Genomic DNA, 23,775 nt, shown 5'->3' with positions numbered 1-23,775 from the left:
CAAATGCAAGACAAACTATTATTACAACAATATCAGGTACATATGACACTGCCCAGTTCTCCCACAGCTTTATTTGGTGCTACCTTATACCCTTCAGACGTACTCAGACTAGAACCTCTGTCCAAGGAGCTTTTAGCCTTTATTTTATTGCTGCAGCTACCAGTGTCGTCCAGTTGGGTGATCCTCTGCTCTTCATTCTTCAACCTTAGGGGTTAGACAACCCTTCAGTCGTGGCACAGATCAGGGGATTATTCTGCCCCGATTTCAAACAACGATCTGTGTATCCTCGGGTCCTGTGTGTCCTCCAGAAAAAGATCAGGAACGCGTCCCCCTTTTGCCCAATAGCCTCTCGAACCTCGTTGGTCTGGTGTTCCCGGATTTCCGCCAACCCCTTCATGGTTATTGCTGTGTTTATGGGATCCATCCTTTTGAAGTGACTAGCTGGAGCCCAAACGCCATCACCCTTGGACCCAGTTGGTGTCTCGGCAGTCACTGTGTCTGTCTCTGCTGCGAAGGATCCTCGTATCTCTGTGACCTCGTCTGGTGTCTGTTCCTTTCTCTGTAAGAGACAGAAAACCAAAACACCTCTCTTCCTAACCCTAATAATCTAATGTTGTTATCTACTGACTTTCTAGGGATTCAGAATTGGTTTAGAATATTCAGAATATCTCAGGGACTTATTCTAATCACACCTATGTGTGTGTAAGCGTGTTTGCATTATGCCCTCTGGGTGACATGAAATGCATTTAACCAATAAACAATAAACAATAAAGTTATAGGAATGTCTTTTTACCAAACAGACTTTGTATCAAAATTGCAGATATGGATATATATTTCAATTTCTTTCATTTGAACTTTCTTAGTGTTTCCAAAATTAACTTCTTTTTTTAAATGCATTCATTTAATGTGTTACCTCAGTTAAATTTAATCTCAGTGATCTGTAGTTTGGTTGATGAACAAATCCATTTTGTCCGTCTGTATCTGGAAGTCCCACGGGATCTTAGCTCGGTCATTCTCCACCACCCTTGGGGGCATCTCCCATTTTGACCTCGGGACTTCCAGGTTATACTCGGCACAGATGTTCCTGTACACTATGCCGGCCACTTGGTTATGGCGTTCCATGTATGCCTTGCCTGCTAGCATCTTGCACCCTGCTGTTATGTGCTGGATTGTCTCTGGGGCATCTTTACACAGCCTGCACCTGGGGTCTTGCCTGGTGTGATAGACCCCAGCCTCTATGGATCTTGTACTCAGAGCTTGTTCTTGTGCTGCCATGATTAGTGCCTCTGTGCTGTCTTTCAGTCCAGCTTTGTCCAGCCACTGGTAGGATTTCTGGATATCAGCCACCTCCTCTATCTGCCGGTGGTACATACCGTGCAGGGGCCTGTCCTTCCATGATGGTTCCTCGTCTCCCTCCTCTTTCTTGGGTTTCTGCTGCCTGAGGTATTCACTGAGCACTCGGTCAGGGGCGTGCTGGGTGTTTTTTTTTTTTTAATATATATATATATATATATGTTTTTCCCTATGTTATTACTGTCCATATGTACATAGCGATGCAGAACTGTACCCCCCCAGCATGTTTACACTGAGTAGGAGATGCTCTGTATCTCATTGTACAACTGTATAGTGACAAGAAAGGCATTCTATTCTATTCTAAAACCCTGCACTCACTTCTTAATTACCTGGAAGCACCTTAAAGACGACCGGTGTTCCAGATCAACTGGCGTTTAGATCAACTGGCGTTGGTCGAACAGATGTGTGGCAGTCTTGCGTTTCAGTAGCTCCTACCGACAAACCAGCAAAAAAACGCCAAATGTGTCATCTGTGACACTTGTGAGGTTGTCTCAAACACACTCCGTCAGTCTTGATGCTGTTGAACAACAAAATGTTTAAAAATGTGGCGAGTTTACCTGGTGATATCCTCATGCGCGACGCGATCGCGAAAACAGCAAACAAGTAACACCACGCCGTTGTTGTTCACAGGACAGCAAGAGTAAACGATCGGGAGACCCTTGTCGTCGTTATCGTTCCACTCGCACGGTTTATTTCACCGAATTCAGCGTTTTTGCTCCACAACTAAAGCGAGCAGTTTGCTCTGTGCACTAACATGGAGTCGAGTCAACCAGCGCCACCTCTGGCCAAGTGCCACAGCCTACAGCCAGATCAACTGGTGACACACATCTGCAGCACGTTTGAATTCGTGTCATGCACATTTGTACCTTTCAATTGTGTGTTTGTGCGTCATGCAAATAAACCTTTGAAATGAATGAAATGATATCATGTATTTATTATCAGCCTACATTTGTACAAAATGCCAAATGACATACACATAGTCATACGAATCACCATCCTGATATCAACACTTTTGCCCATAAGAAAAATGTCGTGAACAAATATATGACACACCAATATTTCACCAGTGTTGTAACTCACATGTCGCCAGCATAGTCTGCCTGTGTCTCCCCTCTGCAAACGAACATTTCAGAGTTGGATGTGATATACAGTCTGCATAAGTGTGGTCAATCTCATAACGATCCGTAAGGGGATGGCAGCTACGCTGAATGTACAGCAGTCACACAGTGATCAGCAATAAACAGTCCCCAAAACTTGCATATAATCCCCAATGTGGAGCCCATCTACTGACTACCACATAGCAGCTGGACCAGTCCCCAATGCAGGTCAGTCCACTGCTGCCACCTGTGGCCAAGTACCATAGCCTACCACTAGATTAACTTGTGACACACATCTGCACCTGCTGCTATGATCACATTGAGTAAAGGCTGAGTGGCTGCACTCACACGTGGTGCATCTAAATCTACCCACAAATATGTTGAAACATGCAATGCCAGCAATGTGGATTGTCAACACTACAAACAATCAGTAAGCAAAGACTACACGGGTCAATTCCTTCTGTCCATCATCCAGCCAGATATACGTATGACACACATCTGCAGCTGGTCCCATCACCACGTTTGAATATGTTACCTGCACAACACATTTGTAATTGTCAATGTTGTCTTTGCTGTCCCATAAACCATGCAACCACATGAAACACAATTGTGTATCCATTTAAATCCCATCATATACATGAAGTTGTAGACATCACAACTCCTTCTGTTTATGTTATTACCCAACAACAATATGCACTCCACACATAGATCACATAGAAATATGTCATCAGTGTGCTCACAACACACCTTGTCAGAATAGGCTGCCTATGTCTCTACTGTGATTCTGTATATTTCAATTGTGCAACTGGAGTCACATGAGGCAATCGTGTGGTGTTTGCCAGGAACACTGGTAGCCAATATAGGTGATTAAGCAGCACAGCTGGAAAGAATTGGTAGTCATATGCAGTCTATATAAGCCCAGTGAGTACAACCAACATCTGTGGGTTTCGTGAGGTGGTAGCAGTCAGTGAATTTACAGCAGTTAGATAGTGATTAGAAGGCAACTATAGCCAGTGTGGTTGGGAAGAGCTTGTGAGAGAGTGGACTCATGAAAGTGAGTGACTGAGGTGTGCTAGTTGGTTTGTGTGGTGTGTCTGTTAGTCTGTGTGTTTGTGGTACAGTGGAGTAGGTAGATAGGTGGACAGGTGTAGGTGAGGGAAATGGATCCCAGAATTGTGAGGGAGCTTCTGGAGTTCAAGCTCCACGATCGCTATCCTGAAGGATCAACCAGCAGGGAAAGATATACAATCAAAAGAAGAGCTGAGACCTTCAGGATAAATGGTGAGTACAATGGATAATGTCATGTAAACCATCAGAGTGTAGTATTGTGCGTTAATGTGAACATTCCCTCTTGTCTGTTTGTTCTTGTCTCGCCCCACATGCCCAATGGAGATGGAGACCTGTACTATGTATGCAGGCAGAAGAAGAACAGAACGGAGAACCTGGCAAAAGTGGTCTGCACTGCCAAAGAGGCAAATGACATTTTTGAGGAATTTCATTCCAGCCACTTTGGTGGACACTGTGGATGGGAGAAGACCCACTGTGCCATCATGGCACGCTATTACTGGCCTGGCATGGAGGGTGACATTAAAAAATGGGTGAGCACATTCTGTATGAATGAGCCTCAAACGCATTGTGGAAACCCAAGAACCCCCCCCCCCCCCCCCCCCTTTGTTTTTTTTTTTACATTTGTTTGTTTCTCTGTTGTTCGTATGTCTTGTGTTCGTACCCTGTTGCTCCTAACTAACCCATATAACCTACAGCTCCAAGGCACTTTGCTGATCATTAACATGTAATGTTACTTAATTTGGCAATAGGTTGCTCAGTGCCCACAATGCCAGTGTAAGCGGGCCAATATTAAGGAAAGGAAAGGATACATTCCAATCGAGGTACAGTAACACAGACAGCATATTTGTTACTGTCCAAATACATCAAATGTGACATGTTCTTCTTTACCCCCCTCACAGGTCACAGAGCCCTTTGAGCTCGTTGGAATGGATCTTGTGGGTAAACTGACCTTAACGGATGGTGGTAATCAGTACATTTGTGTGATGGTTGACTATTTCACCAAATGGGCAGAGGCCTACCCACTGAAAAACAAAACTGCAGATGAGGTCACCAGTTGTATTCTGGATTTTTTCTACAAATTTGGTGCACCTAAAAGACTGCTAACAGACCAGGGCTCAGAGTTCTGCAACAAGGTGGGGTATTAGTAGCTCAAGCACATATGTAATGTCAGCTTGGATGACCAATGTGATCACCTTTTCAAGGTCAACTATGGCCTGTGTAAAACCCTGGGCATCCGAAGAAGCCTCTGCTCACCATACCATCCCCAAACCAATGGCTTGGTGGAGAGATTAAATGGCACAATCCAGAGGTACAATACTGTCATTTATATATTGTGCTGTAACTATGTCACAACGATGGCTATTTAGTATATTGTATTCATGCATTGACATTTCAGATCCCTCAATAAACTGGTGAGTGACGAGCCCAAGAACTGGGACAAATTCCTGCAGTCAACCATGTTTGGACTGAGGACAAAAAAGCAGCTGACAACAAAATACAGCCCATATTACCTCATGTTCGGCAGAGAGGCAAGGTATCCATCGGAGATCCCAAAGGCATACAAGGTAAAATGGTGTAATGTACAAGAGAGAAGATGTCTCAATCCTAATCCAGTTACTCAGTCATTGTATTTTGGCAGGTTACAGAAGGCATGGTCACTAAACTCATTTCGAATGAAGACGTGTGTGAGGGCCTAAAATCCCAGGAGGTGGTTTACGCTGACGTAACCAAAAATGTCAAAACCACCCAAGACAAGATCCACAGGGGGAAAGCAGAAAGGGGAGAGGAGGATGGCTTCCAGGTGGGACACATGGTTTTGCGCAAAAATGTGAGGCAGGAACAGAGAAAAGGTGGCAAACTGGATGCTGATATGCTGGGACCCTTGAGGATTGTGAAGCTGGAAGGCAAAAGTGCTGACTTGGTGTCAGGGAAGGGCAAGCGGACTGTGAAGGTCAACGTTGACCAACTGACGCACTACTTCCAGCCTGAGGAGAGGGTCCCAGCAAAGCTAAAGAACCTGTCACCGCCACCCTGCCAGGGGCCATCAGCACCCCCACTGTCACCGCCACCCTGCCAGGGGCCATCAGCACCCCCACTGTCACCGCCACCCTGCCAGGGGCCAGCACTGGTGCAGTCTTGCTGTGACCCCGAAAATGGTGAGTAAGCAGACAATGTACAAATGATATGTCTGACAAGTTCCTGACAATGTTGTCTTCACAGTAATAACCAGAATCTGGGCTGGTGAAAGGGGAAAGGTGCTGTGGTCCAGAATTGGGCCTTACAAGCTATTTGCGGAGAACATTGCAGATTTGGCCCCTGGGAAAGAGTTGGAAAGTGAAGTATGTAGATGTTTTCCACATGAGTGGTCACCTCATTGGACGGGAATGACAATGTACCGTGTGTGCCCCTAGATCATAAATGCATATTTGACACTGGTGGGGCGCCAACACGCTGTATTGATTATGGACTCCTATTTCATGACATCAGTTTGGCAGGGGTCCATGAAAGGTTTCAGGAAGGTGAGTTGGCTTTGACATGTAACCATCCTCATTTACGACTATTCATGATGTAATGCCACGATCTTCACTTTGTAGCTGGATCTGCTGAATTATGACGTGGCAGCTGGGGCAGTCTGTGACAACAGACACTGGACACTCATTGTAAGACGCCACACAACCATCAGAATTTGACGTGAACCTACTAGGTTTAACATGATCTCCATTTGTTTTTCAAGATAATGTATCTGAAAGAAATGCGGGCTGTCTTTGTTGACCCATTTGGGGCAACACAAGCACAACTCGATAGGTGCAGGGATGTGACAAGGTACGCACAACAGGCTAATGTTAACCACAGCAGTCATATTTCTAACTTGTACATGTGGATCACATAAGGCTGCTGCACTGGATGACATTCAGTACCTGTTCCTTTTCTTGTTTTTTGTACCCATCTGTTTTTTCTTTTTTTTAACATTTGAAAGAGCTCTGGTTAGACGGAAATGTCCAGCCATCGGCAAATGGACATGCTCAACTGTTGCCCATCCAAAACAGCAGGACCTAACATCCTGTGGCGTCTTTGTATGCAAGGTTAGTACAATGCTCATGGTGTATTGTACCTAAATGGACAGATTCTGATGAGTAGACAATGTTCAGCTTGCAGAACAAATACTGTCGGGGACCAATATATCTTTCCCTGTTGACGAGGAGGGGGTTGCCAGGCTCAGACTGGAGCTAGCGCTCTCTCTGCTCCAAAACTCAGGTATACCCGGGAAACGGCATTTGGACCTCCATTTGTGACAGTTATGTGTGTATCCACATTGTGACATATGTATTTATAGATGACATTTCCCAGCTATGTCGTGCCTGTGGATGACAGAATCAATACCTAAGATGGACGCACCTTGACTGGGTTACTTCAACATCACTGGGTGACATGTCACTTTGATGCACCAACAGTGGAATTCTAGTTCAGGTGACCTGCATGCCTCTGCACTTCAAAGACACTAGAGCACCTACAGGACGCATGGAAACAGCAAGTGATGCACAGATGAGACTGTTGCACAGAAATATGCAGTATCTGTACACTGTAACATGTTTAGTTGCTTTACTCAAGAGCCTGACTCCAGCTGAATGACACTGACAATCTACTTTTCCTTGCAGATTGAATGCACCTTCTGTGGGAAGTGGTACCACACAGTGTGTGTCGACTTCCCCTCTGCAGTAGGCGACTACAAATGTAGCGGGTGTTGAATGAACACAGAAGGAATTGACCCGTGTAGTCTTTGCTTACTGATTGTTTGTAGTGTTGACAATCCACATTGCTGGCATTGCATGTTTCAACATATTTGTGGGTAGATTTAGATGCACCACTTGTGAGTGCAGCCACTCAGCCTTTACTCAATGTGATCATAGCAGCAGGTGCAGATGTGTGTCACAAGTTAATCTAGTGGTAGGCTATGGTACTTGGCCACAGGTGGCAGCAGTGGACTGACCTGCATTGGGGACTGGTCCAGCTGCTATGTGGTAGTCAGTAGATGGGCTCCACATTGGGGATTATATGCAAGTTTTGGGGACTGTTTATTGCTGATCACTGTGTGACTGCTGTACATTCAGCGTAGCTGCCATCCCCTTACGGATCGTTATGAGATTGACCACACTTATGCAGACTGTATATCACATCCAACTCTGAAATGTTCGTTTGCAGAGGGGAGACACAGGCAGACTATGCTGGCGACATGTGAGTTACAACACTGGTGAAATATTGGTGTGTCATATATTTGTTCACGACATTTTTCTTATGGGCAAAAGTGTTGATATCAGGATGGTGATTCGTATGACTATGTGTATGTCATTTGGCATTTTGTACAAATGTAGGCTGATAATAAATACATGATATCATTTCATTCATTTCAAAGGTTTATTTGCATGACGCACAAACACACAATTGAAAGGTACAAATGTGCATGACACGAATTCAAACGTGCTGCAGATGTGTGTCACCAGTTGATCTGGCTGTAGGCTGTGGCACTTGGCCAGAGGTGGCGCTGGTTGACTCGACTCCATGTTAGTGCACAGAGCAAACTGCTCGCTTTAGTTGTGGAGCAAAAACGCTGAATTCGGTGAAATAAACCGTGCGAGTGGAACGATAACGACGACAAGGGTCTCCCGATCGTTTACTCTTGCTGTCCTGTGAACAACAACGGCGTGGTGTTACTTGTTTGCTGTTTTCGCGATCGCGTCGCGCATGAGGATATCACCAGGTAAACTCGCCACATTTTTAAACATTTTGTTGTTCAACAGCATCAAGACTGACGGAGTGTGTTTGAGATAACCTCACAAGTGTCACAGATGACACATTTGGCGTTTTTTTGCTGGTTTGTCGGTAGGAGCTACTGAAACGCAAGACTGCCACACATCTGTTCGACCAACGCCAGTTGATCTAAACGCCAGTTGATCTGGAACACCGGTCGTCTTTAAGGTGCTTCCAGGTAATTAAGAAGTGAGTGCAGGGTTTTAGAATAGAATAGAATGCCTTTCTTGTCACTATACAGTTGTACAATGAGATACAGAGCATCTCCTACTCAGTGTAAACATGCTGGGGGGGTACAGTTCTGCATCGCTATGTACATATGGACAGTAATAACATAGGGAAAAACATATATATATATATATATATATATATATATATTAAAAAAAAAAAAACCACCCAGCACGCCCCTGACCGAGTGCTCAGTGAATACCTCAGGCAGCAGAAACCCAAGAAAGAGGAGGGAGACGAGGAACCATCATGGAAGGACAGGCCCCTGCACGGTATGTACCACCGGCAGATAGAGGAGGTGGCTGATATCCAGAAATCCTACCAGTGGCTGGACAAAGCTGGACTGAAAGACAGCACAGAGGCACTAATCATGGCAGCACAAGAACAAGCTCTGAGTACAAGATCCATAGAGGCTGGGGTCTATCACACCAGGCAAGACCCCAGGTGCAGGCTGTGTAAAGATGCCCCAGAGACAATCCAGCACATAACAGCAGGGCGCAAGATGCTAGCAGGCAAGGCATACATGGAACGCCATAACCAAGTGGCCGGCATAGTGTACAGGAACATCTGTGCCGAGTATAACCTGGAAGTCCCGAGGTCAAAATGGGAGATGCCCCCAAGGGTGGTGGAGAATGACCGAGCTAAGATCCCGTGGGACTTCCAGATACAAACGGACAAAATGGTGGTGGCTAACCAACCGGACATAGTGGTGGTAGACAAACAGAAGAAGACGGCCGTAGTGATCGATGTAGCGGTTCCGAATGACAGCAATATCAGGAAGAAGGAACACGAGAAGCTGGAGAAATACCAAGGGCTCAGAGAAGAGCTCGAGAGGATGTGGAGGATGAAGGTAACGGTGGTCCCCGTGGTAATCGGAGCACTAGGTGCGGTGACTCCCAAGCTAGGCGAGTGGCTCCAGCAGATCCCGGGAACAACATCGGAGATCTCTGTCCAGAAGAGCGCAGTCCTGGGAACAGCTAAGATACTGCGCAGGACCCTCAAGCTCCCAGGCCTCTGGTAGAGGACCCGAGCTTGAAGGATAAACCGCCCGCAGGGTCGTGCTGGGTGTTTTTATATATACATGTGTATGTGTATATATACATGTGTATGTGTATATATACATGTGTATGTGTATATATACATGTGTATGTATGCATATATATATATATATGTAGACAGAGAGAGAGAGAGAGAGGCTTCGGTTAGCTCTGCAGAAGGCTAACTGAAGCCGCCAAATTGCTGGTTCTTATTTTAGTCGACTGTGATTTCATAACCACTAGGTCTGGAAATGGAACAGAAGCTCTACTCTGTATAGAGATACTGTCATCAGCACACTGAGACTCTTTGTTTCAGTGCAACAGCAGAAATCACTAAAGTCTTCGTGTAGAAATGAGGCATTCAGGACTCTGCAGATGAACTTGAGTGAAATCTGCAGAGGAAAGGGACTTGTTCCTTAAAGTCTCTGTGCAGATCTGTGAGCGTCAAACTCAGTCATAATCACTCAGTTATTACCTCTGTTTGCTCCTCTTTTCTCTTTTGATTGGAATGGTGGTAAACAGGGTGGTTTGTACTAAGAGTGGATGAGCTTTGTACTGATGATTCAGAGTGGTTTAGACAACAGGAGCTTATATGTAGATGTTTTGACTGGGACATGTTACTGGTGGTTTGAGTACTTCATCCAGCAGTGACTGACAGATCGATGAAAATAAGATGACCACAACTGTCAGTGCTGCAGAGTGAAGTGCTCTGAGAGCAGTTCCACTCATGAATGAATGAATGAATGAATAAAATATAAAAGTAAAGTTACATGATATAATAACGTTATATAGATACTTTAAAACAGAGTTTTTAAGCGTGCTTAAATCAGAAGATAAAAGACAACGCATGGAATAGAAATAGTTATACAGCTGTAAGCCTCCATTAGGTTCTGTGGAAAAATACACAAAGCAGTGTGCGATATTATTCATTAAATATCAGTAAATTAAAGTCCATTTAATTCTAGGGGTAATTATACCCTAAGCCTGCGTGCCATATTATAAAATGCTACCAAAATTCAGATATAATGCAAAACCCGAAATGAAAGTTGAAAGACTTCATCTTAATCACATATTTATCGATTGACTTGCAATACTCTCCGGAGATCAACAAAGGGAAACCTACAAAAATGGTGTCTTTGCCTAAGACATTGTGGATGACATTATATACCGTAGCATGTGTGTATATTAGTGCACAAACTCTTTGTGGACTGGAAATCTCCCATCACTTTCTGCTGCTTGTATTCTGCAGTCTCCCATCCCTCCAACTAGTAAGTAGGCGGTGACCTTTACGTTTGTTTTCAGCCTCGGAACAAGTACATAATCCCGATCAATACAACAAGCGGAGAGTACTCATACTTGGAAAATGTTGGGAATGTGACAGCGGAAATGGCCTTTCTGTTGGAATGCTATGGATGCCCCTCCACACAAAGAAATACATTCTTTGTGCCAATTTAGTCGGATGATCAACCATCCGGGGTGTCCCCAGACTCTTCTCAACCCTAGCCTAAAATCACGTGATCAGCAGGGACGTCAGCAGCTTGTCCCGGGTGGTGACAGAAGTCAGATGAGGGGTCAAATCCTGAGGGAGGGAGACGCATCTAGACGGACTTTCAGTCTCTTTCAGCTCTATGTGAAAACTTACATGTAGTGAGACAGAATAGTTGTCTGTAGCACCGCCTCAGAATTACATCTGAAATGTCCGCTGGAACATCTGTACTGCTCAGCTGGACCCAGCTGTGGCTCTGCCTCCTTGTTTTGGTCCGTGCAGGTGAGACTTGACCTGTTAAATGTATCTGTATCTGTAAGTATTAATAAGTAAGAAATTTAAAAAATGACAAAGTGTTCCCTGAAAACGTCTGTCTCTAACTCTGATTAATCTAATATCAGTATAACAGCATATTAGTTGCTTGGAGAGTGCGTCACCACTTGCCTTTCACTACACCTTTGATTTAAACCACTTTGTATTCTTTTCTTTTATGTACTGACATCTAACTAACTTATCATTGATTCTAGGATCAATCTTTAAGTGCAGAGCCTACAATTAAAATTAAATTAACCAATTCACAGATTTCTCTTCCAGGTTAAGGTGAACCCTTTAGTTATTAAACCTACAGGTTAACAGTCAGTCATGTTTTTCAGAATTTTCCAAAGTATTTTGAACAATTATTTGTAGTGAAACAGATAAGAGGGAAAACATGCACAGCATTGATTCAGTCACTTAACTGCAGAGAATAGAACAGAATAGACTTTAATTCCCATTGTACATCTACAACGATATTTAACCGACTACTGTACAAGAAATATAAATAAGACGAGCGCACAACAAATGGCACATGATAAAATGAAGTTGTGACATTTACAAATGACTTGAAAGTACTTGGAGACAGTCCACTATATCATCAAGCAGTCAAAAATCACACTGCCTCTCCATACACCTGGACGAGAAGCAAACTGATAGGAGGGCAGCTTAAGGTAAAGTTTTCATGCAAGCCCTCCTCTTATTGTGCAGACTCAACACAGGGTACATCTGCTCCAGGGCTGGAGATATAGATTTCATTGGCAGCCGTTCTGTTCAAGCCATGTTTGGAGTGCTTTGAATCCTGTTACCATTCAGATCAGTCAATGTGTTCAATTTAGAATGTCCCCGTGCATTTTAAGGTGTTACTGGAAAGCACACAAAACATCCATGAAATATATCTTTAAATTATCTTGCATTTTTTATTTAACAAATTTCCCATGTGTGGGACTATTAAAGGGTTATCTTATCTTCGTATATTTGTAAACCCTTACAGTTTTTTCTCTTTCCATCTAACTTTGCCATTTGCCCATTTGTTCAGTTTCTGCTCTCTCACTCTCTCTTGCTCTTTAAAAGACAAAGGCCCCCAGATGGCAGGTAGAAGGAAAAGCAGGAGTTTGGTGGTGAGAGCAGGGACTTTAATGTAGGGACTGTGTAACGGGAGAGAGGTGGTTCATATGATGGAGAGAAAGTAGATATATATATCTGCAGCAAACCAAATGGAAAGGAAGCAAGACCAGGTGCACCAGAGGTGGATTCAAGCTCTTCCAGAATGATGTAGAAGAGAGGAGAGATAGAGTAGGGAAACTAGAATGGAAAATTTTATATTCCATTTATACGCCAATCAAAACATATACATCTCAGTGGTCCCTGATCCTCACAGTGATTGGCTGATGTAGAGGTGAACACTTACTTCATCCTCTTTGCTTTGTGTTGTTTCCTCTTTCAGACCAGAAAAACATAACATCTAAGTCTGGACAGAACGTCATTCTGCCATGTCGAGCTCCAAACAAGGACATCCGCATCATTGTTTTAGAGTGGAGCAGAGCTGACCTGGGAGAAGAATATGTCCTAACGTACCGAGACGAGCAGTTTGATCCAGATGAGCAGCATCCATCTTTTAAGAACCGGGTGGATCTGCAGGACAGACAGATGAAGGATGGAAATGTGTCTTTGATTGTGAAGGATGTGATGATTAACGACACTGGAACATACAAGTGTCGTATCATCATGAGAGAAACACGCTCGTGGGAATCCATCAACAACATCAACCTTCATGTTGTTCCTCCAGGTGAGTGAGTAGAGTTGAGTGTGTGTGTGATCAGAGGTGAAGCTGCTTCCTGGTTGTTGATGTTTGTTTCTAAAGATGTTGTTGATGAGACTTTGTAGAAAGCAGCTGGTCTGAGTGATGTGATCAGAGTGCAGTAGATAATGTCTGACAGCAGTTTGAAGAGGAAATGGATTCTGTTCTGTTCTTCACTCATCACCTACCTGACAGCTGACACCTCACACCTGTTTCTCACCTGCAGGTCAGACAGGAGGAGGCAGATTTGTCCCACTGATACTTTGTCTACTTGGTTCCACTGTCTTTATTGTGGTCAGTTTTCTGATCTACAGAAGAAAACCCCACAAATAGGATTCACACGTCCTTCCTGTTGAACAGCAGCATATTTAAAATGTCTCAGAGCTTCTTAACTGTGAACTGAGTCTCTTGCAATTGTTACTAAATATTTATTAGAGTTTTCTCATTTTAAAGAAAAGCTAGGCAGCTTTTATTCATTACATTTTTTAAGCACTGCTTACATGTATTTGCACATGTCTGGATTTGTCAATATATTTACTTCTAATATGCATTTTATTGTTAATGTTAATGAAATTATAGCTGAAGTTCCTGATTCACCGCCCAACCCAATATGCATTTTTATCTGTTTATTGGGTTTCTTTTTACAGTGTTTTAAAGTCTTAACTGTGAATACAAATTGTATTTTAATGACTGAACATGTGTTGCTGTGTTGATATGTGCCTGTTTCTTTTAAAATGTGTATGTTTGTTTTTAAATGTTTTCCCAATCTTACCCCACCTTACCTCTCTGAGCTTCTTCATCCCTACACACCATGTTGGTCTCTTACTTGCTTAGTTGGAGTACCGAGATCCGGGAGGAAGCTCAGAGGGGGCAGGGCCTTCTCTATCGTGGCTCCTGAATTTAGAGAGGTCCCATCTCTGTCCACTATTAAAACACGCCTTTAGCTTTTGACCACAGTGAGACTTAGTGTCTCTTGTATTTAAATGTGTTATTTAATTAATTATTTTATTTTTCTTTTATTTGCTTTCAATTAAATCAAATGTTATTTTTATTATTTAGTTCCGATCCACGGCACTTTGCGCCAGCTGTGGTTGCTTTAAAGACTTTATTAAAAAAGATGATGGTGATACTTGTGCTCATTGTAATTCAGTCTATATCTTAAATGTTGTTTTGTATTATTTTATGCTTTTTAATGTTCTTATTTTTTTACTCTAATTTGTTTACAGTGTTTGGTGCTTAGAATTAAAAAAATAAAATAAAATCATAACTAAAGAAAAACTGAAATAGAATAATCTGAATTTTAATCAGTCTTGAGAAAACAAACATCACTGACAGGTACAACCTTGCCACTTAAAAATATTAGAAATGAGAAATAATCAAAAACATGCCAATTTAGTCATGTTTACAAATTAAACCATTACCACATTAAATGATAATTTAATGTGGTAATTATGGTAACATAATTACCACATTAAATCATTCAGCTTCTCTGGAGGTTATCATGTCACTTGTAAAAACTCATCTGATATTGTGGACCGTCGCTGTTAAAATGTATTTTTGAGTATGGAAACAATAATGATCTGCTTGTATCCATGTTAGTGTTTAAAGTCCAACATCTCCCTCTAGTGGCCATATATGAACCATGTGTGAGGATGGTGTTAATGTAAAATGTGAATCATAGTGTTCCAGTCAGTCATCAGTGTGTCTCTGCACAGCTGTAATTAAAATGTGTTCAGAGGGCCTCAGTGTCTGAATGGTTCCAGTTCAGCTCCATAACAGCAGCGTCCCTGGTTTGATTCCTGTGTTTCACATCATATCTGCCTCTCTCACTGAGGGGGACGTCCACTACATGGACATGGATTTGTTCATCAACCAAACTACAGATCACTGAGAGCAGAGGACATTTGACTTGAGTTTTCTTTCCATCTGTGTGAATTGCCAGATGTCTCAGCAAGCTCATTGCATTAAAAGATACATGTTTATAGTTTATATCTTGCATTTTTATAAGAATTTAATTATCCACTGTATTTGAACCAGTAGAAAAGCAGGTGCTCAGAGGAAGAGGGCGGGGTTTACTTGGTGTCAGTGACAGAAATGAAAAAAAGCTCAAATGAGTGAGAAGGACGATGAAGGAAACATCTGTGCTGTGTCTGCTCTGTAAGTAGAATCTCTGTGTTTGTTTGAATTCTTGTACTTTGACTGTCTGCTCTCCTGATAACTGATGATGGAGGAGAAGACATGAAAAACAAATCAGGCTGAATTCAAGTTCAAAACACCACGAGGACCAACTGCAGGTCTGAACTGACTCTTTATCTTTGCTCAGGAGTTGAGGAAACACAGCAGGCAGTGAAAAGCTCAAATCATTCACTCATTATATCAACACAGCTGCACAGTGGACACATGACTTTACAGGGTTATTTAAAAGTAATGGATGTTTTGCATATACTAAAAGTTTAGTGAAATGTTTATTATTTCAATGATCATTTTTAGGAGATGCTGTTTAGATACGTGTGTAGCATCCCCGGTTGAAAAGATGGTCTCTCAAACTGATGGTTCACAATACTTTTATTAAACAGCTGTGTATGGGAACACCCCGTAAGACCATTAGTAAATCAGTGTGTTACCTTTAACACACCTTTGCCTTATTCATTAATCACAAATTAATTATCTTGAACTTACATAACATTTAACAGTGGAACTTGTAAATTATTGCATCGCTGCCTAAACATGACGAGGTACGTTAGCACCCTCTAGTGGGTGAAAACTTAGCCTTTACCTTTAATAGCGGTCAACAGCTATCCGGTTGTTCAGTGATGACGCAACGAATCCTACTTCCGGGTCTAAAGTAGTCTGCGTTTAATATGGCTTTTGTGTTGTTAACATGTTTAATGTTATGTATTTTCTTCTATTTGATCTCAAAAAGCTCCTAAAACAGTCAGTGATCACTGCTGACCTCCCTCGGCTTTTATTACCGCTAATCATTTATTTAAGCTCAGTTTTTAAAACCTTAGGATGTAACTACAGCCCAGCCCATGCAGCAGTATATGAATGACTAACCTCGTATTGTGGATGGATTATCTCAGTTGTTCTCCTGGCTGAAGTTTGGTCCTTTTACAGCATCCTGCCATGCGATTACATTTGTTTCTGACCACCGAGAACACTCACGTTAACTTTTATCGAGTGGAAAAAAAGTTAGCTTGTTTATATTATGCTAACATAGCTGTGTCGCTAGCGGTCACGTAGCACATCATTATATACCAGCTAGCCCAACTTCAGTAACCCTACAAACGTCACTGCTGTTTAGTTTTCTGTCTTCATTCATACTGGAAGTGATAGCAGAGCTGTACGTTTTAATTTGTTTCCAAAACCCCGCAGTCAGGACATGCTATATTGTATTTAGATAGAAGCTAGCAAGCTAACTCCCTGCTAACTTCTAACTCCGTTAAATGTCATACATTCTGTTTTCATGGATGCCTGGATGTTAAACTCAATTGTTACACCTGGTAGAGCAGAACGCTGATCATTTTATTAAAGATGAAAGACTTTAGACAGTTTTTCAACTCTCAGTAATGCCATAGTGATCGTTTGATATATGGACCTGCAGCGGAGTTTAGACCCAGACACGGCTAGTGACGTCAGACTGAACAACCGGATAGTGCGTTTTCATGGTGTGTCATCAAACCGGAAGTCGCCATATTGGAGCTACTGGAGGTAAACAAAGCGCGTGCACTCAAACAGATTCCAAACGTCGAACGAAAGGAAATGGTGAATTATTGCCATGTTTTTGGCTGTACCAATCGGTTAGACCGTGAAAAATATGTGCAGTTTTATAGACAGCCAAAAGTTATTACAAATCATGGAGAATAATGCCGAAAGTTATCAGAGGAAAAGAGGCGGTTGTGATTAGCGAAGCTAAACCAGGCAAAAATCTGGACAACATCTGAATTTGTTCCACTCATTTCTTTCCTATACTTAAGCATACTTAATAAAATATACTCGAAGTATGCTACTTTTTGGTAAGGGATGATATCATACAGTTAAGGTTTGACTGATTAAAGATGTTATTGCGTTACTTACTTTGGCATTCACAACACATCTGTCGCTGATGACTTGATACTGCATCTCCCTCACCCATCCACACACCATCTGGTTATAGGCCTCCAAACTTTTATAAGATTTAAGGTCTGCTGTCTTCTGGGCGAGAAAACCAGGTAGTTGATATCAAGATACGCAATAGACGGAAGACTCCCCGGCTCGTCATTGATCCAAGATGAAGGAGCCAACTCATTTGGATCTGCACACCAATAAAACCTAACTTTTCCAAATATCGTGCCCTTACCTGTGGACCAAGTCCTTCACTGTATACCTTTGCATCTATAACGCATTTTGAGGAGCTTTTCTGTGGTTTCGGACATTGATCCATTGCAGTGTTTACCTCCGAGTGCCTCCAATATGGCCGCACATGCAGGTTACCACCCAGAATGTGACGTGACATTACCAATAAGTTTGATGTGTCACATGGCCCTCTTCCTATTGAAAAAACAAAAGTTGTATCCAAGATGGCCGACTTCTGAATGGCCACCATAGTCACCACCCATCTTGAGGAGTTTGTCCCCTCACATATACTAATGTGCCACAAACAGGACTTTAATATCACCAACCATTCCCATGTTACGGTGTATCCATATAAATGGCCCACCCTGTAGATTGTACTACAAGCTGTTTTTTGAGATACATATTAGAGTAGAAGTGCATGAAGTCCAAATTGATCTGCTGTTTTTCCTTTTTGTTTTGTTTTGGATTTTTTTAGCTTTAGCTGAAAATGAGCACATATATCGGAGATAAGAGTTTGTGTGTGTGTCAGCTGTTTGTGTGGAGTTGTTCTTTATGTTCACCTCAAATCAACCTGAGTGTCATTTCTCTTTAGTTCTGATCTCAGTGCTGAGCTGCACAACAAACCAAGGTCAGTAACCTTCTTCTGTCACAGTTTAAACCTGAGAAATGCTCACTGATATGACCTGACTGGGATCATCTTTGCAGTTCTAACAAAAATATATCAGTTTTTTTGTTTGTTTGTTTGTTTGTTTGTTTTGTTATTTTAACCCTCACAGCTCATCTGACTGTGAGTCCCGGCAGCTCTCAGTTTTTTAAAGGAGATTTTGTGTCTCTGAGCTGTGAGGAGGAGGACAGCTCTGCTGGATGGACTGTGAAAAGAAGCACAACAACAACTATGATCACTCTTTGTGGAACGGAATGGGGAACACCAGCTGGTTCTTCCTGTAACATCAGCTCCATTTCAACATCTGACAGTGGACTTTACTGGTGTGAATCCAAAAATAAAGCAAATAACAAGATGATCTCTATCACAGTCACTGGTAAGCTGAGTGTGTGGAGTTAGTGTTGATGAAGCTGTGTGTAAATGGATGAAATGCTGTAGTTTGTCTCTGTGTTGAGGTGGATCAGTGATCCTGCAGAGTCCTGTCCTCCCTGTGATGGAGGGAGACGACGTCACTCTGCTCTGTAAAACAAAGACCACTCCCTCCAACCTCCCAGCTGCTTTCTATAAAGATGGCTCCCTCATCAGGAAGCAGCCTACAGGTCACATGACCATCCAGCATGTTTCCAGGTCTGATGAAGGCCTCTACAAGTGTGACATCAGCGGTCATGGAGAGTCTCCATCCAGCTGGATCACTGTCACAGGTGACACACTCACCTGTCTGTGTTTCTGCAGCTTTCAACATTCACAATGTGACGACAACTTCATGACTGTGTTTGCTTTATTTTAGAGAGAAACACCACCACACCTCCACCTACATCCACACCTCCTCGATCACTCTCTCCTCCTGTTCTCTTTGTGTTGCCATCTGTTGGATCAGTGTGTGTTGTGGTTCTACTGGTGTTATTGGTTCTGCTGGTGAAACGATGTGTTCACAGGAAACCTGAAGGTGAGACTTTCTGATTTTCCATGTCTGAGTTTGTTTGGTAGAATAAAGTTCGCATTCATGATGATCACAGTAACAACTTTCTTAAATGCAATCTCTGTTTACATATTTTAATTTATATTATTGATCATTTTGCATCATTTCAGCAGATCAAGAAAAAACTGGAGAAGATGACATCCTTACTGACATCATGTGCAGTATAATCAACATATCAAAAAATCAACAAGCGCCAATCAGAGAAATCCGAGGTAGTGGGCTCGTCTTCCAATATAGGAAGTTTTTAAGCAGGTTTCATCAGATTCGACTTGTGATTTTACACACACAGTTTCTCACATGCTGGTGACCTTGTGGCTTAAATGGCATTTCCTATCTATTTGGTCATAGATTTTAATAAAACTGCCCAAATATCTGTTAGGAGGCATTACCAGGAAGGCCACTGAATGGGTAGATTTCCTTTTAGAAGGACTTTCATGTAGCTTTATAATGTGAACAAATTTATGGAAAGTTGGAGCGAAGATAGTTAAGGAACTGGAAATGTTTGAGAATGTGTGTTTTGATCATAGTTTGGACGATGAATAACATCTCTGATTTTTTCCTCTTCAAATGTGTCAGGCACACAGTTGAATATGAAGGTAGAATAAGATTAGCACTGTTGCTGACTTTGATGATGGGACATATGAGGGTAGTTCAGAAGTGTAAAAATGTGGACTGTTGTAAGAGTAAAACAAGCAAACAAAACTTGCTAAGTGTAGTTATGAACTTGTTTCCTTTGTCTGAAAATAGGTCAGCTTAGTCAGGTCTAATTGCCTTAAGTGTCACACTGTGAGTGTTGTTCACTGTGAGCTGGACTGTGTTTTTGTGGTCTGTGGTTAACTGAAGCTAACAGCTCTGCAGTCGTCCAGCATCCTGTTTCTGATAGAAAGAAAACCCTTCAGCTGCAGGTGTTTCAACACAGGACCGTTCATTTTAAAATTAATTTAAAAGCATTTCCCAGTCTCTATAACGAATCTGACGTCTATAACGTTGATAATTTAGTAGTTTCTGTACCATCCTGACACGTTGAGCACATGCATTAATCATGTTGATGATTCCAGTTAACTATAGTCTGAAGCTGCTTCTCACTGCAGTTTGTCCTAGTTTGGACAATAATAATGGTTATACTGTGAGAAAGTGTTTGCTTTGTGCGGAGGTGAAGCAAGTCAGTCTGTACTGAAAGCAGTAGCAGCTTTGTGGTCGTCCGCTTTTCTTTTTCACAGAAACACCCCTCAGCTTCATGTGGCCAATCTTTTTTTTTTCATAGCAGTGGCATTAAGATTAAAAAAAAAAAAGTATGAAATGCTGCTGTGGTTTTTTTTAAAGTTGTCGCTTATTCTCTTCATGATGCAACATTAGGGTAGAAAGTTTCCCACAGCTCTGCTATAGTATAAAAGTTGTGCAGTTGTTATACCTGTTGTAATTTCACATAATTCTGATTGTTTACTTCTGCAGAGACGGATTCAGATGCAGTCTACTCAGCAGTGAAAACTAAAAATGACAGTTATGGACAAAAAACTATCAGAACAAGAAGGGCCAGGTACGACTTCTCTTTAACTTTAACGTTGGACAGGGACAAGCTAGCTGCTCACCCTGTTTCCAGCAATAATGCTTAGCTAAGCTAAAGAAAAAAAAGAACAACACACGATTGAAGCTCAGAGCTCTGACCCAGTTCACACTTCAAATGCAAATGTAAATAAGAGAGGCATCAAGGTCTTGATTGAACTACAAAGCTTGTAATCATGTTTCCTGTTGGTTTTTTTTTTGTTTTTTTTAACTGTATATGTTTGTGTTCAGACTTTAAACCAGAGCCAGACGTTGTCTACTCTTCACTGAAGTTGTCAACCAGTCCAGCCACTGACGTCCAGCTGCTGGTCTCTAACTGGGCCCCACCACACGTTAAAAAAATATTTTTATTCTTTATGCTTTTGTAGAATAGAATAGAACAGAGTAGAATAGAATACAATGGAATAGAATAGAATAATCCTTTGATTGTCCCACAAAGGGAAATTTGGTTGTAACAGCAGCAAGAAAGACATTGTAGTCATTCAGTGTGTCTAACAGAGCTCATCTATCTATCTATCTATCTATCTATCTATCTATCTATCTATCTATCTATCTATCTATCTATCTATCTATCTATCTATCTATCTATCTATCTATCTATCTATCTATCTATCTATCTATCTATCTATCTATCTATCTATCAGTTTATGTAGTGAGGTTTGCACCCATTAATTTATGCCCACCACAGCATCATTCAGGTTGAAGTCTAGACGCCGATGCTCATTTATGACTCTAGTCTAGAGTATATTAATATACAGAGAAGTTTGTGATAGCCTCAATTACTTTCAGGTGACCCGTTCCCGTCACTGCAAAACAAGCCAAAAATCATCGCCCCTCCACCACTGCGGACAGTACAGTATGATGTATTTGTGATGACATCCTGCGTTTGGTGTTATCCAGACATAGTGCTCTACATTGTGTCAGATATTTTCCTTGAGTAGTTCTTTGGGTTTAATAAAGAAAGTCAAATTGAAAGTTTGGCTGGTTTGGTTCTGGCTGATACACACTTGTGTTTATTGTGAAAAATAAATGAATCCCAAAATGAGTTAAACTGTTACATACATAAAGCAGCAGGAACTGAATTCAGTAGCTGTAAAACAAACTTCCAAAAGTAGTTAAATTTTCCCTTTACTCTATTTATTTGGATTAAGGATTGGATATACAGAAATGTATTTGGTAGCATTTAATGCTCCTCTTCCATGGAAATGTAGTACCACACTCAGGACTTCACCATGAAGACAAAGAAGTGTTTTATTGTATGAAAACCTTCAAACCTATATGACCCAGGCTGGACTTCGTTCTGGATCACAGCACAGAGCTCCTCCTTTCAAACTTCTCAGTGAATTTACAAAGGGACATGACTCAGAGTTCAAGTCTGCTTCTACCTACTGGCAACACTGAGCATTACAGCAGGGCAGCTGCTTTGTAAATGCCAGCAATATAACCTCTTAACATCCACCAGTTGAAAACATTAATATGAATAATACAGTGTTATTGATGTCAGCTTTTCATGTAAAAACTGTGGAAGATTTTCAGTTAATTTCCACACAGCATATCTTTTTAAACTGTGGGAGAACACACAATCCCATGATAGCAGCTGAAGGAAGTTAGAACCCAGAACTTTGTAGGCTTAATGTTGCAAAAACTGCATCACAAACTCATGTAATGATGTTGCTCTATATTGTTTCTTCTTGCTTCGATAATGTAGAAATATTACTCTTTGAAAGACGATAAAACATAGGTATTAATGTTCATATCTTTAGTCTGAAAGTGCAGTCATGAATTTAAATATCCTTCCAATAGTTACAAATTTTCTTCTCTTCCAGCTTTGGCGTACTATGATATACCAGTATACATAAAATGCAATTAGGGATCTAAATCTCTTTGACACTGCGATACGCCAAATTACAAAAGAACTGAAACTCTGTGGAAACAGGTCTTATGCAAAAGATGATTGAAATTGAGAATCCAGCTAAAGCCATCTGTAAAGGATGAGACTGTGTGATTTTTATATGTGTAAAGTTCAAAGCAAAGGGCAAACTGAACAGAGATGCCATCAGGCTAAACATTTGTGTACAAAGAGTCAAATGATGAGTCAGATGATCATGGGACTGAACAACAGGTTCTCTTATTTTAAAGCACTGAGCCATGAAAATGTCATGATGTCCAACATTTAAGAACAGTGAGGATGTTTAAACAGAAGCCTGGGTTATAAGGTCACCTGGACTCATCTGGAGGTATAAATCTCGGTGTTGCCAACATATCAATGCAAGGATGTGTGAGTTATTAAAATATTTCCAAAAAATATTTATTACAACCTGATGAGGAAGCCCTTAAACAAAGACTGCCCACAGCCTGTTTCAGGACCACTATAGACATATAAACTCCTAAAAAGTCACAAAGAATAAGGAAATTTGTGTTTGATCAGTTATATTTTGATTGTAACAATACATTGTGCCAGAGAAAATTTGACAATTTTGTGATGGTTTCAACCCACATACTCAACTCTGCTATTTAACCCACAAATCTATTTACCTTACAATTATGAGATAAGTTAAAGGGAAATAAAGAGGTAATACAACAAGCCCCACGCGCAGGGCGATCCGTGATAGCTAGCTAACTGAGATTTGCTGCGTTAATACGGTTATGATATTAACGTCCTTTTAATAAGATTAACGCTGATGGTACTAATTTAACACGGTGGACCGGTGGTTAGCACTGTTGCCGCACAGCAAGAAGGTCCTGAGTTCAATTCCAACATCAGGCCGGGGTCTTTCTGTGTGGAGTTTGCATGTTCTCCCCGTGTTTGCGTGGGTTCCCTCCGGGTACTCCGGCTTCCTCCCACCGTCCAAAGACATGCAGCTTGTGGGGATAGGTTAATTGGATAATCCAAATTGTCACTAGGTGTGAATGTGCGAATGAATGTGGGTGTGAATGGTTGTCTGTCCCTGTGTGTTGGCTCTGCGACAGACTGGCGACCTGTCCAGGGTGTACCCCGCCTCTCGCCCTATGACAGCTGGGATAGGCTCCAGCGCCCCCCGCGACC

The 23,775-nt window shown here is 41.8% G+C and overlaps 2 protein-coding genes and 1 long non-coding RNA gene across 5 annotated transcripts in view; all 3 read left to right on the top strand.

Moving 5' to 3' along the window:
• Window positions 1–11,093: 11,093 nt before the first annotated feature.
• LOC309694439 (matrix remodeling-associated protein 8-like) overlaps window positions 11,094–23,775 on the top strand; it is a 209,255-nt gene continuing 196,573 nt past the window's right edge. The window contains exons 1-2 of one of the 2 annotated variants that reach the window (XM_082514530.1): window positions 11,094–11,357; window positions 12,835–13,176. In XM_082514530.1, coding sequence (XP_082370656.1) covers window positions 11,285–11,357; window positions 12,835–13,176 — 415 coding nt within the window. In that variant the 5' untranslated portion in view covers window positions 11,094–11,284. The remainder of the gene's footprint in view (window positions 11,358–12,834; window positions 13,177–23,775) is intronic. The other variant, XM_082514531.1, reaches the window with a different exon arrangement.
• LOC309696678 lies at window positions 15,266–18,593 on the top strand. Its single transcript, XR_014273582.1, has 3 exons — window positions 15,266–15,482; window positions 18,116–18,151; window positions 18,300–18,593. It is a non-coding gene; the product is annotated as an uncharacterized lncRNA (long non-coding RNA).
• Window positions 18,596–21,422, top strand: LOC309695717 (uncharacterized protein). Of its 2 annotated transcripts, none has more exons than XM_082516561.1 (5): window positions 18,596–18,888; window positions 18,975–19,133; window positions 19,280–19,378; window positions 20,619–20,703; window positions 20,961–21,422. In XM_082516561.1, the coding sequence occupies exons 1-5, from the start codon at window positions 18,681–18,683 to the stop codon at window positions 20,965–20,967; spliced, it is 558 nt and encodes a 185-aa protein (XP_082372687.1). In that variant the 5' UTR covers window positions 18,596–18,680; the 3' UTR covers window positions 20,968–21,422. The 2 variants fall into 2 exon arrangements, with proteins under 2 accessions (XP_082372687.1, XP_082372686.1); XM_082516560.1 differs by having other exon boundaries at window positions 19,277–19,378.

The sequence above is a fragment of the Aulonocara stuartgranti genome (assembly GCF_965226115.1).
Source record: "Aulonocara stuartgranti genome assembly, chromosome: 3".
Classification (NCBI taxonomy): domain Eukaryota; kingdom Metazoa; phylum Chordata; class Actinopteri; order Cichliformes; family Cichlidae; genus Aulonocara; species Aulonocara stuartgranti.
This window is presented reverse-complemented; position numbering and strand designations above follow the sequence as displayed.